At 37.5% G+C, this 12,667-nt stretch overlaps 1 protein-coding gene across 5 annotated transcripts in view; it reads right to left on the bottom strand.

Moving 5' to 3' along the window:
- Positions 1–12,667, bottom strand: part of ZNF112 (zinc finger protein 112) — a 45,067-nt gene that overhangs the window by 20,711 nt on the left and 11,689 nt on the right. The window contains exons 2-6 of one of the 5 annotated variants that reach the window (XM_038528642.1): positions 10,185–10,499; positions 7,383–7,539; positions 6,472–6,943; positions 4,384–4,431; positions 714–840 (exon numbers count right to left, since the gene is read on the bottom strand). In XM_038528642.1, the coding sequence (XP_038384570.1) occupies positions 714–840; positions 4,384–4,431; positions 6,472–6,624 (328 nt within the window). In that variant the 5' untranslated portion in view covers positions 6,625–6,943; positions 7,383–7,539; positions 10,185–10,499. The remainder of the gene's footprint in view (positions 1–713; positions 841–4,383; positions 4,432–6,471; positions 6,944–7,382; positions 7,540–10,184; positions 10,500–12,667) is intronic. The other 4 variants (XM_038528643.1, XM_038528641.1, XM_038528645.1 and 1 more) reach the window with 4 other exon arrangements.

Raw genomic sequence — 12,667 nt, 5'->3', positions numbered from 1 at the left:
CTCCTGGCTGATTTTAACTTGTATCATTTTCATGATTAGTGCCTTCTCAGTGCCTTCTGAGAATCCTCCTAGTGAATTGTCTTGGGGACCCCTGAGCTTACTACAATTGGTGTTGGAGTAAGAGCAGTCTTGGGGACTCCCAAACTCTGCATATACACTGAAGTCTTTAGAGATAAGGGCCATGGTGTATGTAAATTACTCTCAAATGGTTCACAAAAAATATTAGGAATATACATATGTTTTCATATATATACACAAATATACATGGAGAAAGAAAGAATGTGTATGTAAGTAAAAATATTAATGGGGTAAAATGCTACTACTATAGGTGAATCCATGTAAAAGCTATTGAGGTGTTCTTATTCTTTACTTTTGCAAATATTTTGTAAGTTAAGTTATTTACAAATACACTGTTAATGCAAAAAACAAAATACCTCTGCAAAATCAAGTTAATAAAACAGTTATTGTTACTAGCATCCTAAAAAGAAAGCTGGAGCAACTCACTAAATTGACTTCCTGACAAGTGATGGGGCTGGACCACAATTTGCCCAGTTACATAGTTGGAAGGATAGAAACATCTTATCTGTGTTGTACAGGGATTATGAGGACTCTTATTTGCCCAAGCTCAGGGGATGATTTCAAGAGTCTTGGAGCTTAAACACCTCAGACATTCCAGGGGGCTGACATGTAATCACTAAGTGCTTGGTCCTCACCCACAGAGACCAGGTTCCTGAAATTCTCCAGCATCACATCTCGGTACAGCTTCCTCTGGGTGGAGTCCAGCAGCCCGAGCTCCTCTTCACTGAAGACCACAGCCACATCCTTAAACATCACTGGCTCCTACAACACCAAGCACACACAGAATGCTTTTGAAAGAAAGGCAGCACTAAGAAAGTGTCAAGGACGGGAAGCAGTTCTAGAATTTGGGAGACCCAATCAAAGTAGCTACCTTCTACTTGCCTTCTATACCACTCATTCCATCTACCAAAAGGACTGCAAGAAAAGAAATCCTTGCACATTATTTTAGTGCCAAACAAACAAACAAACCAACCAACAAACTGATAGCTGCTTGTTGTTAGCATTCCTAGAGGTAAGTTCCTGGAATTCTGCTGCTTCATGAGCTACTAATATTTTAAATTTTATTAAAAACGTCATTTGCAAAAAAAACCAAAAAAACGTCATTTGCCCCCAGCAAAGCTTCAGATCTAGTAGTGTGTGATGGATTCTCTGTTCTCTCTTTTACATACACACATACATTCCACTTATTAAATGTGCCAAACTTATAGGCTATTGATCACCCCTGCTGTTGAAGTATGTAGTTCATCCTCTATGCCCCATCCAGAGTGCATAGCGTTTACGGTGTTGTGTGGGCACAGCTCTAGAGCCTGACCACCTGTATTCACACTGGAATGCTCTGCCTCGTGCTAGCTAAGTGACCTTGGATAATTTCTTCATTTTCTCCTCTGCACGCTGCTACCTATACCATAGGGTACTGATAATAACATGAGTGACTATAGGCAAAGCACTCTGGAGCAGTGCCTGGCACAGAGTACCCAATAAATGTTAGCTATTATGATTATTATTGTGATCATGTCTGTCTTCCCACTACAGCGCTATATAAGTAAGTCAATGATTTAGGATTATGATTAACTCACCCAAATAATGTTCAGTTACTTAGTTTTAGATTATCTATCATAAATGATGTCACAAAAAAAAATCCTGTCACACAGACCCTGGAGTATCTCCTTAAAATAAATTCTAAAAGTAGAAATGGTAATGCTAAGTGACAACCTTTAGCATTTTGAATTCGTGATAGGTGTTTCCTCCAAAAAAGATTTTTCCAGCTTATTCTTCTTCCAAGTATAAATCCCTAAACCACTATACTCTGGCCAACACCGGATATGAATACTTAAAAAAAATCTCTGATAATCTCAGAAGTAAAAAAACAGTTATTTAGAAAAATTTTCATAGTTGATTAGTAATGAAGACCATTCCCTTTTCATGTATTTGCTGGTCATCTCTTGTTCTTGTTGTATTCAAAATATTCATTTTGGAGACATTAAGTCCTTTTCTTCCAAATACGTTGCAAATATTTTTCATTCTATTTGGTCATTTGTCTCCTTTTATTATAGGGAAATGCAAATGTTTTCTTTTTTTAAAGACATGGAGAGAGAGGCAAAGATATAGGCAGAGGTAGAAGCAGACTCCCTGCGGGGAGCCTGATGTGGGACTCAATCCCAGGACCCTGGGATCACGACCTACACCAAAAGCAAACGCTCAACCACTGAGCCACCCAGGTATCCTGGGAAATGTAAGTGTTTTGTATAAAGACCTGTCCAATGCTGTATTTGTTCTGGCTGGAGCTCCAAATGTCACAACCTCAGGCCTTGGTCTCTGAATGAAAACTCTGGTTTGGTTTTGGATTTTGTTTTGCTTCTCTTTCCTCCAGTTAACCTCTTTCCTGATACTCTTTATCCAGAAGGGAAACGGAGTTAGCTAGACACTTGTCTGCTGAAGGAACTTGAACAGGACTAAAACTTCCATGAACCTCTTACCTTCATGTTAACAGTGCAGATTATTCTAACTCTCCCTTGGAGCAGTGAATAAAGTGACAGATGGAAAGTGCTTGCATGTCCTACAGCATAACTACAATTTTTTAACAAAGGCCTGCATTGCTCTAATAAAAGAAATTAATACATGAAGGGTCAAACACACAGAAGTACAGAAACATACACAGATACACACAAAGAAAGCTTCTGGGAAAAAAAAAAATCTAGCTCTCTTTGTGTGAACACATCCCACAATTTTTTTCTGAGTTCAGCTTCAGTAAGATCCTGTTACATAAAACCATCTTTTAGGTATTCTTTTTATAAAGTACCTGAGCCATCATTTAGGAGAAAAAAAAGGTTTTTTCTTTTGTTTTGTTTTTTGTTTTTTTTAGTTTTGAGTACCTACAACAAATTGTTAGAATTCTCTCAGAATTGCTTTTTGTGGGTACCTGGATGCTCAGTCAGTTGAGCATCCAATTCTTGGTTTGGGCTCAGGTCATGATCTCAGGGTTTTGGGACTGAGCCCCATGTCGGGGGGGGGGGGGTCCACACTCAGCAGGGAGTCTGCTTGAGATATTCTCTCTCTCTCTCTCTCTCTCTCTCTCTCCTTCTGCCCACCCCCACCCTCCACTCTTTCTCTCAAATAAATAAATACATCTTTTTAAAAATTGCTTTTAAATAAAGGTTGTAGGTAGTAAAAACTGATACTTCTGCATAAAACTGTGAGAATCATCAAAAACAAAATTTGTAAATGGGGAATAGTTAAAGATGGAGGGGTACAGCAGCTCACTGAAATATTAGATGACAAAAATTAAGTGCTGTAACTTAAATGAAAACAGTTCAAAATTATATCTATTATTGCATATAATAATGCATATAAAATGACTATGGAAAAACAAGAAATTCATAAGCACAGTAACATATGGACTTTTTCATTTTTTAAATTTCTTTTTTTTAAAGATTTTATATTTAAATAATCTTATACCCAACGTGGGGCTTGAACTCATAACCCTGAGATCAAGTCACATGCTCCACTGACTGAGCCAGCCAGGCATCCCTATTTAAAAACTTTCACTGGGTATTATACTATATGTCGGCAAATTGAATTTAAATAAAATTTAAAAAAATTGGGATCCCTGGGTGGCGCAGCGGTTTGGCGCCTGCCTTTGGCCCAGGGCGCAATCCTGGAGACGCGGGATCGAATCCCACATCGGGCTCCGGGTGCATGGAGCCTGCTTCTCCCTCTGCCTGTGTCTCTGCCTCTCTCTCTCTGTGACTATCATAAATAAATATTAAAAAAAAAATTAAAAAAATAAAATAATAAAAAATTTCTCTTCTCTTTTACATTATTTTTAGTAAAAATAAAAGGACAGTAAGACAAAAACTGAAAGGAAAAAGTTTTTTAAAAAGAACAAAGAGCATGGCATATAAATGGCATTAAACATCTGCTATAATTCTTTATTCTTGGCAAGGAAGAGAAAGAAACATATCCGCCTGAGAAGTGAAATAAAACGTTCAGTGACAGAAATAAAAATCCAGCTCACTGGGATCCCTGGGTGGCTCAGTGGTTTAGCACCTGCCTTCAGTCCAGGGTGTGATCCTGGGGTCCTGGGATTGAGTCCCGCATCAGGCTCCCTGCATGGAGCCTGCTTCTCCCTCTGCCTCTCTCTCTCTCTTTCTCTTGCTTTTTGTGGGTACCTGGGTGCTCAGTCAGTTGAGCATCCAACTCTTGGTTTGGGCTCAGGTCATGATCTCACGGTTTTGGGATTGAGCCCCATGTCATGTCTCTCATGCATAAATAAATAAAATCTTAAAAAAAAAAAATCCAGCTCACCTGGAACTTGATCATTTTCTCCTCCTTTTCCCAGAGAAAGGCCAAGACCTGAGAAAGCAAAACAAAGCAGTAAGAAAGAAGCCATGAGAGAAAGTGAAATGTATCTTTATGCAAAATAGAAAAAAGTGTCCCTTGCCCGAGCAGATACTGCCACACCCCCCTTGGCAGGCAGAGCATGAGCTGTATTCCAGCTACCATGAGGTTATCCTGGCAGGGTGCCCACATGCATAGGACAGTCTGCAGTGATACTCAGCACTCCTCACATACCTCTCTGCTCCTAAGAACTCACTGACACTGGAAAATGTGGAAACAGAGAGGCAGTGGAATGTACTGGTTAAAAGTGGACTCTGGGCATAGAATTCAGTTTCAAAACCTGGCACTGTTGTGGCTGTACATTTGCTCTATATTGGCATTGCTACAGAAAACATATGTAATATACATAGGACATATAATATATAAGGTAGCACACAAAATATATAATATATACATATATTTAACCATGGTTAATTTAGTAACCTCTCTAGACTTCATTTGTGTAATCTGAAGCATTAGGACCATAATACAGCCAACATTATCAGACTGCTATTAGGATTACATGTGACTAACAGAAAACTGTTGTAATTATACCAACGTTTTCTATTATAACAGAAAATCAGACACTATTCTCCATTATAAAACTGTCCTTGTAAATCTGTCTTGTAAGACATCTTGGCAACAAAGACGACTTCTTACACTTCTTACTTAATACTCTGTTGCCCCAGTAATAATACTTGTTTAGACTTGTTTAGAGACCACCCCTCTGAAAAGTTTAATGACTGATATTCTTTTTTTTTTAATTAACTTCTTAATTTTATTAGTTATTTTTGAGTATAGTTGGCACATATGTTACATTAGTTTCAGGTATTCTACAAGTTTATACATTGCTCTGTGTTCCCCACAAGGGTAGCTACCATCTGTCCCCATATTCTTCTTGAAGCCAGAAGAGGCTCAGATAGCACATTCCTCTTCCCACAGGGATATAATGAAAGATTAAAGAAGCCAGTGATGCCACTATATTTCTTATATCTATGGAAAGCACTGGCTCAGTGCTTGATGCTTGTGAGGACTTGGGGACCAGGAGTTGAATTTCTTTTTTCTTTTTTTTCGGAGTTGAATTTCTTGGGCAAGATTATTTATTGTTTTCAATAGGTATTTACTGCGATTTACTGTTTTCAAGTAACTTCAAGATCATTTGTGGAAGAGAAAGAACTTAAAAAAAGGGCTGGCCGTAGGCTGTGAATAAGATTGAACCTTTTCATACTATCTGACAGAGAGGTTTTCTGCCCCTCCAGTAGGGTACCCATCTGCTTGCTTCCAGGTCCCTGCCCACATACACCACAGCTGAAGAATCCACAGAATGTACACATAATTACCAAGAACAAGCATTGACTTGGCTTTGTAGTTAGCAGTGAAAGAGTTGTTTTCTTCCACTTACCCAATATTTATAGATCACCTTCTAAAAGGGATATAGTGCCCAGGTCTCTAATTGCTCACACCTAACTGTGGGAGATCGATTAGTAAATTAGCTATTACACACTGAAGATGCCAGAGTAGAGTTTAAACAGGGTCCTTTGGGGGAACATGGAAAGGGTCCCCAAACCTAGACTGGATAAGGGAGAGAGTTAGATGGGCTCAATGAAGAAAATGAGGCCCAATGTTAGCCCTGGAGGAGACAGAGCCGTATTAGCCACTCTAAGTTCAACAGGGTACTCAAACAGAGGGTGCCTGGGGCAAAGAAGCAGCTGAAAAGGTGGTGAGAAGAACCAAATCACATGCTTTAGAGAAAGTTGCCTCATGTAATCTTTACAACTCAAAGGATTGAGACAATTTTTACTGTTGAGACTACTGAAGCATTGAGTTGGGTTGTTTGTTTGTTTGTTATGAGAACACTAGGGTTTATTAAGCTGTGCCTTAGTACAGGCACTGGGGCTTGCCCAAGATGCTCTTGATGTATAAAGCTCAGATGTTCTGCCTATTTTTCTTGAGCAATGATACACAGAAATCATCTGTCATCTTCATGTGGCCAATGGCTACTGCCAGACACAGCACCTTCTTCAGCTGGAATTCGATTGTAGACTTCACTTCACCCCCTTTAGCCACCATGTTCTCATTGCGGGTCAGAAAGGAAGGGAACTTGCCAGCCTTATTCAGGCTTGGGCCCAGAATTTGTGGGATCTGCTCGATCAGAGATTCTGAAGCCATAAAGACATCATATTTCTTGACTAATTTTTACTTTTGGTGAGTCTTCAGTGCCTCAATGCCCATATGGGAAATATCCACAGCCTTGGCCTCATCACAGTACTGCTGGTTCCCTAAATCACACATGGAGAATTTGCAGCAGGGCGTGAGTTAAGCCTGATGGTGCCTGAGAAGCATTTGTCCGAGAGGCACAGCTCTGCAGTCTCCAAAAACTTCCAGTGCTTATGCTGGTTGCCATTCAGGACTTCCCACATCTCTTGATACGGGGTGTTGCAGGAGACTTCGCTGTTCATGCTGCCATGTGTTGCAGTAACTGGAAAAGCTGAAGCATTGAGATTTTAAGTTATTTATTCATGATTATCCATTTAGTCAGCAGAGCAGCCAGCATTATCATCCCTGAATCCATGTTCTTAATTACTAGGATGGTGATTCTCAATCTACCAGCCCACTGGTTATTGCTGGGAAGTTAATTTTAAAAATGAAGCAATACCAAACCAATGCCCAGGCCCCGGTTCAGGGTCTATAAATTGGTACCAGTGGAGCAAGCGTTTTCCTGAAAATGAAACCATTCCCCTCGGGTTGACTACAGTTTGCAGAGAGGCTTGCAAACATAGATTTTGAAATGAATAGAGGCAGTTTGCAAGCTGAGTCTATGCAATCAACCATTATTCAGCCTCTCAATGAGCATAGGGAATGACTCGAGAACACATAAGCAAGGAGCAGAGCAGGGCCTGGAACTCAGGCCCTGATTCCCAGCTCACCACAGCTCCCTATTATAAGGTGCTCCAGGAGTTGTGTCTAAGCACTGTGAGTTGTGCATGTTTCTTCGGGCACATACTCGGCATGAATGCAGTCTTCCAGCTTAGACTTGTCTGATCAGGTTTATCAAGCAACAAGAATCACTAATCATCCAAGGGACTTAAGAATTCAGAACATAAATATAAAGCAATTCATGTTAAATAGGCATTTAAACACTTGTCATTCCACAGAAAATTTTTTTTTTAATATTTTGTAAAGAGTAAAAGTCTGATTCTGTTCCTTTCTTGGTTAAAATATGTGCATGGCTGCCCAGTGCCTTTAGTATAAAGTCTAGATTCTTAGGAAGCCACCCATAGAGGAATCTTCCATGTCTGTTCTCCCTTGTAAACTCCAGCTATGTAAATCACTTGATCTCACAGGAAAGCTTCCAGGATCTTTTTTTTTTTTTTTTTAAGCTTCCAGGATTTTATATGTGAAGAGAGAATTTACAAAAATGAGCTATGGGTAGTAGTTTGCCTACCTGAGTCCTAGATCCTCTTGGCTTTTTACACTCAACTTCATGTCCCCTGTTCTAGGATACCTTTTAACAGGCTTTACTATAGCCATATCAACTCCTAAAACCTACTTTGCCAGTCTAATGGAAGCAGAATGTTTGGGCCAAGAGCCTAGGCTATAGAATTAGGCTGCGAAACTTCAATCAAGATTCTGCCGCTTACTGGCAGGGTAAACTTTACACGTTAATTAACCTCTTGATGCTTCTATTTCTTCATCTGTAAAATGAAGATAGAAGTAGAGTTATTATGAGGAATAAATGAGTTAATGCATCCAAGTGTTAGAAAGTCAGTGTAGTTCATAAGCACTCAACAAATGTTAGCTGTTATTACCTTGCTGTCACCATGAAATAAATATAGAAGCCACACATAAGCTCTAGTTTGCTTAATTTCTAAGCGTATTTATTTTAGGTCCGTAATTATCAATAGGTGTATATCACCCTTTGATCATTCTGTAAAAAGTGGGTGGCTTCAGCATCCTATCCAATCTGATTGATAAAGAACAAGAAATATTTATATTGTTTGTTCCTTTCCATTTTCAGAAAATTTAATACAACCTCACTGAGCTGAAGGTCCCCCTTCCTTGATGTCTGTTGGAAAGCTACACCAACCACAAACAGGTATTGAATAACTCCTCTCTGCCAATACCTATATTTGGCAATAAGCACACTGAAAACTTGATATAGTCCCTACTACATAGAAACCTGCAACTGAGTGGGAGAGAGAGCAGAAACACCAGTGAACTCAAAGACAGGTCAGCAGAAATGATCAAAATTAAAGCTCATGAAAATCATATGCATTCTATTTATTTCATGGTGTTTTCTGAAAATGTTAATAGTATTGTTCAGGTCTTTTGTATTCTTACTGAACAAGTCTGCTTGTCCTATCAGTTACTGAGAAGTGTGCTGAAATCTCCATACAAAATTGTGGATTTCTCCATTTCTTCTTTTGGTTTTGACCAGTTTTCTTCATGTAGTTTGAAGCTATGATATTTTGTGAATACATATTTAGGATTGTTATATCTACTTGGTGAACTGACCCTTGGTGTAAATGTCCCTCTTTATTCCTGGTAATAGTCCTTGGTCTGAGGTCTACTTTGTCTTTTATTACTACAGCCATTCCAGTTTTCTTTTGATTGGTATTTCCATGGCATACCTTTTTTTGGGTAATTCCTTTAACTTTTAACCTATCTATGTCTTTATATGTAAAGTAGGCTATTTAAAACATTATATACCTGGTTCTTGTTTTTTATCCAATTTTATAATCTCTTTAATTAATGTATTTAGGCCATTAGCACTTAATGTAATTTTTTATATGGTTGGATTTAAGTCTACCATTTTTCCCCATTTTTCCTCCCTAATTTTCTTCTTCAGTTACCCATTTTCTCCCTTCTTTGGGGTTATTTGAAAAAAAAAAAAAAAAAAAAAAAGGGATCCCTGGGTGGCGCAGCGGTTTGGCGCCTGCCTTTGGCCCAGGGCGCGATCCTGGAGACCCGGGATCGAATCCCACGTCGGGCTCCCGGTGCATGGAACCTGCTTCTCCCTCTGCCTGTGTCTCTGCCTCTCTCTCTCTCTCTCTCTCTGTGACTATCATAAATAAATAAAAAAATTAAAAAAAAAAAAGAAAAAAAAGATTTTAGGATTCCAATCATTTTATCTATTAACCTCTGGCTATAGCTCTTGGGATCTTTTTCCTTTAGGGTTGCACTATACACATCTAGTCTTTCACAGTGCACTTAGTTTTACTGTTTTACCACTTCCAGTAAACTGCAAAACCCTTATCATCAAGTATTTCCCTTAACCCTCCCCCCGGATGTAATAGTTGTTGTATTACTCTATATACCATACTCTAGCCAAAGAAAGTTCTAATTTTCACTTTAAACAGTCATGTAGATTTTTAAAAGGAGAAAAATCATATTTTATATTTATCAAAAAACTTATTTCTGTTACTCTTTCTTCAATGTCTTAAGTTCCTAGTTTCCATTTGGTATCATTTCTATTCAGCCTAAAGAACCTCTTTTAGCACTTATTTTTTTAGCACAGATGGGACATTTTCCCCTTCATCCACAGAAGTAACTTTCACTGGATATATAATTTTGAGATGGCAATTCCTTTATTTAAGCACTTTAAAAATGTTGTTCCATCTTCTAGCCTCCATAATTTTTCCTGAGAAATCTGTAGATATTTGAATCATCATTCTGTCACATATAATGTACTATTTTCTCTAGCTGTAGTCAAGAATTTTTATCTGTACCTTTCAGAACTTTATGATGTATCCAGAAATGATTCTGAGCTTCTTGTATTTGGTATTTGGTATTCACCAAGCTTCCTGAATCTGTAAATGTATCTCACCAAATTTGGGGAGTTTTCAGCCAGTACTTCCACACAAATATTCCTCTCCTCTTCTCCTGAGACTCTAATGACATGATTATGAGAATTGATATTGTCCCACAAGGCTTTAATTCTTTGCTCTTTTTGTCAATATTTTTTCCTCTCTTGCTCAGATTGAAGTATTTATATTCTTTTATCTTCAAGTTCGTGGATTCTTTGCTTTGTCATCTCCAGTCTGCTATTGAGACCATCAAACAAATTTTTAAATTTCATATACTACATTTTCCATAAAAATTAATTTGATAAGAATTTGAAATCTTATAAAGTATTTTCTCAAACTACAATAGAAATAAACTAGAGATGAATAACAAAAAGATGTCTAGACAACCTCCATTTGGAAATTAAACAGCATACTTCTAAGCAACCAAAAGGCCAAAGTCACAAAAGAAACTAGAACATACTTTGAATGGAATCAAAATGAAAAAAGAACATATCAAAATGTGTAAAATACAGGTAAAGCAAATGTTATAGAGAAATGTATTCATGTGTTAGGAAAGAAGAGTCTTAAATCAATTTAAGCTAACTAGGAAAGGGCAAATAAACTACACCTAAAGTAAATAGAAAAAAAGGAAAAAATAAAAAAGTGGATAGAAATCAATAAATCCCTTAAACATAAGACATAAACCAATGTAACTGAAAACATAAGAACACTAGAGAAAATAAAAAGTTTAGCTAAATGTGGCCACTATACAGCCCCGCTGCTTGTTTTTGTTTAGGCTATGAGCTAACACTGGTTTTTTACCATACTTAGTGATGGACTAACACTGATATTTTTTAATGGTTGGAAAAACTTTATCATTATTTTATGGCATGTGTAATTGATCAAATGGTATTATTCCACAAATTCTATAAGTTTTACTGGAACAAAGCCATGTTCATCTCTTTAAGTCTATTTCTGGCTGCTTTCATACTACAGCAGCAGTTGTATAGCTGTAACAGAGACTGTACTGCCACTCTCATTTCTTTGTACTGTTACTAAGCACAATCCAAATCACTATGACTCAGTTATGAATTACCAGCACCTCAAGTACCATGTGTGTATTGTTGTACACAACCTTTTGTTTTTTTTTTTTTACAAGTACATACTCATCCTGTCAAAACAAGAAGAGAAAAGTAGACTTTAAATGTTGCACTTCTAAGGCACATTGGAAGTGAAATATTTTGTTACTAAATTAGATGACAAAGCCTTTTCCTTATTATGCAGTGACAACATCGCTATGCTAAAAAAAAAAAAACATGTCAAGCACTTATCACAAGTATCCTCAATTTATGGTAAAGGAGTGGTCAGAGAAACTAGAAAATTTAAAATAAAATGTCTCATCAGAAAAATAAATAAATTAAATAAATAAATAAATAAATAAATAAATAAATAAATAAAATGTCTCATCAGAGCAGAATTTCTTCACAAAAAATAGGTAATGAAAATGAAGCTACAACCAAAGTAAGTTTAGGACATTCAGCTTCTATTTCTGACCTAAGCAAAGAAAGGTAATTTACCAATGATGAGTTAAATAAATCTTGTTTGATTATAGCAGCCAAAGAAATGTGTCCAGAGAAAACAAATTTGTTTAAGATTATTAGACTTGGGGCAAGAATAGTCCTTGAAGAGTTGAAAACAATTGAAACATTATAGTCAATTAAAATACAAAGAATATGGGATCCCTGGGTGGCGCAGCGGTTTGGCGCCTGCCTTTGGCCCAGGGCGCGATCCTGGAGACCCAGGATCGAGTCCCACATCGGGCTTCCGGTGCATGGAGCCTGCTTCTTCCTCTGCCTGTGTCTCTGCCTCTCTCTCTCTCTGTGACTATCATTAAAAAAAAAAAAAAAAGAATGGATAAGATTTAAAAAAAATAAAATAAAATAAAATAAAATAAAATAAAATAAAATAAAATAAAATACAAAGAATAGGGCAGCCCAGGTGGCTCAGCAGTTTAGTGCCGCCTTCCGCCCAGGGCCTGATCCTGGAGACCTGGGGAGTTCCAGGTCAGGCTCCCTGCATGGAGCCTGCTTCTCCCTCTGCCTGTGTCTCTGCCTCTCTCTCTCTCTCTCTCTCTGTGTCTCTCATGAATAAATAAATAAATAAAATCTTTAAAAAAATATATTGTCTCCTGAAACTTTCTTAAAGAAATAAAATACAAAGAATATGATTCAATGAATTTTATTTCACTCTTGATAATTCCACATATATTAATGACATTCCTCAGTAGTTGTTCATTCAAGGAATCAATGCCAAGTTTAAAGTGACTAAATAATTAGCCTCTAGGAATAGTCTGTGTGGAACAATTACAGGTAAAAATATTTTTAAAGTTGAAAAAAATCCTAATTCAGTAAATCCTGAAGTGTAAG

This window comes from Canis lupus, chromosome 1 (assembly GCF_011100685.1).
Source record: "Canis lupus familiaris isolate Mischka breed German Shepherd chromosome 1, alternate assembly UU_Cfam_GSD_1.0, whole genome shotgun sequence".
Classification (NCBI taxonomy): domain Eukaryota; kingdom Metazoa; phylum Chordata; class Mammalia; order Carnivora; family Canidae; genus Canis; species Canis lupus.
The sequence above is the reverse complement of the archived record's forward strand: the minus strand, read 5'-3'. Positions and strand labels throughout refer to the sequence as shown.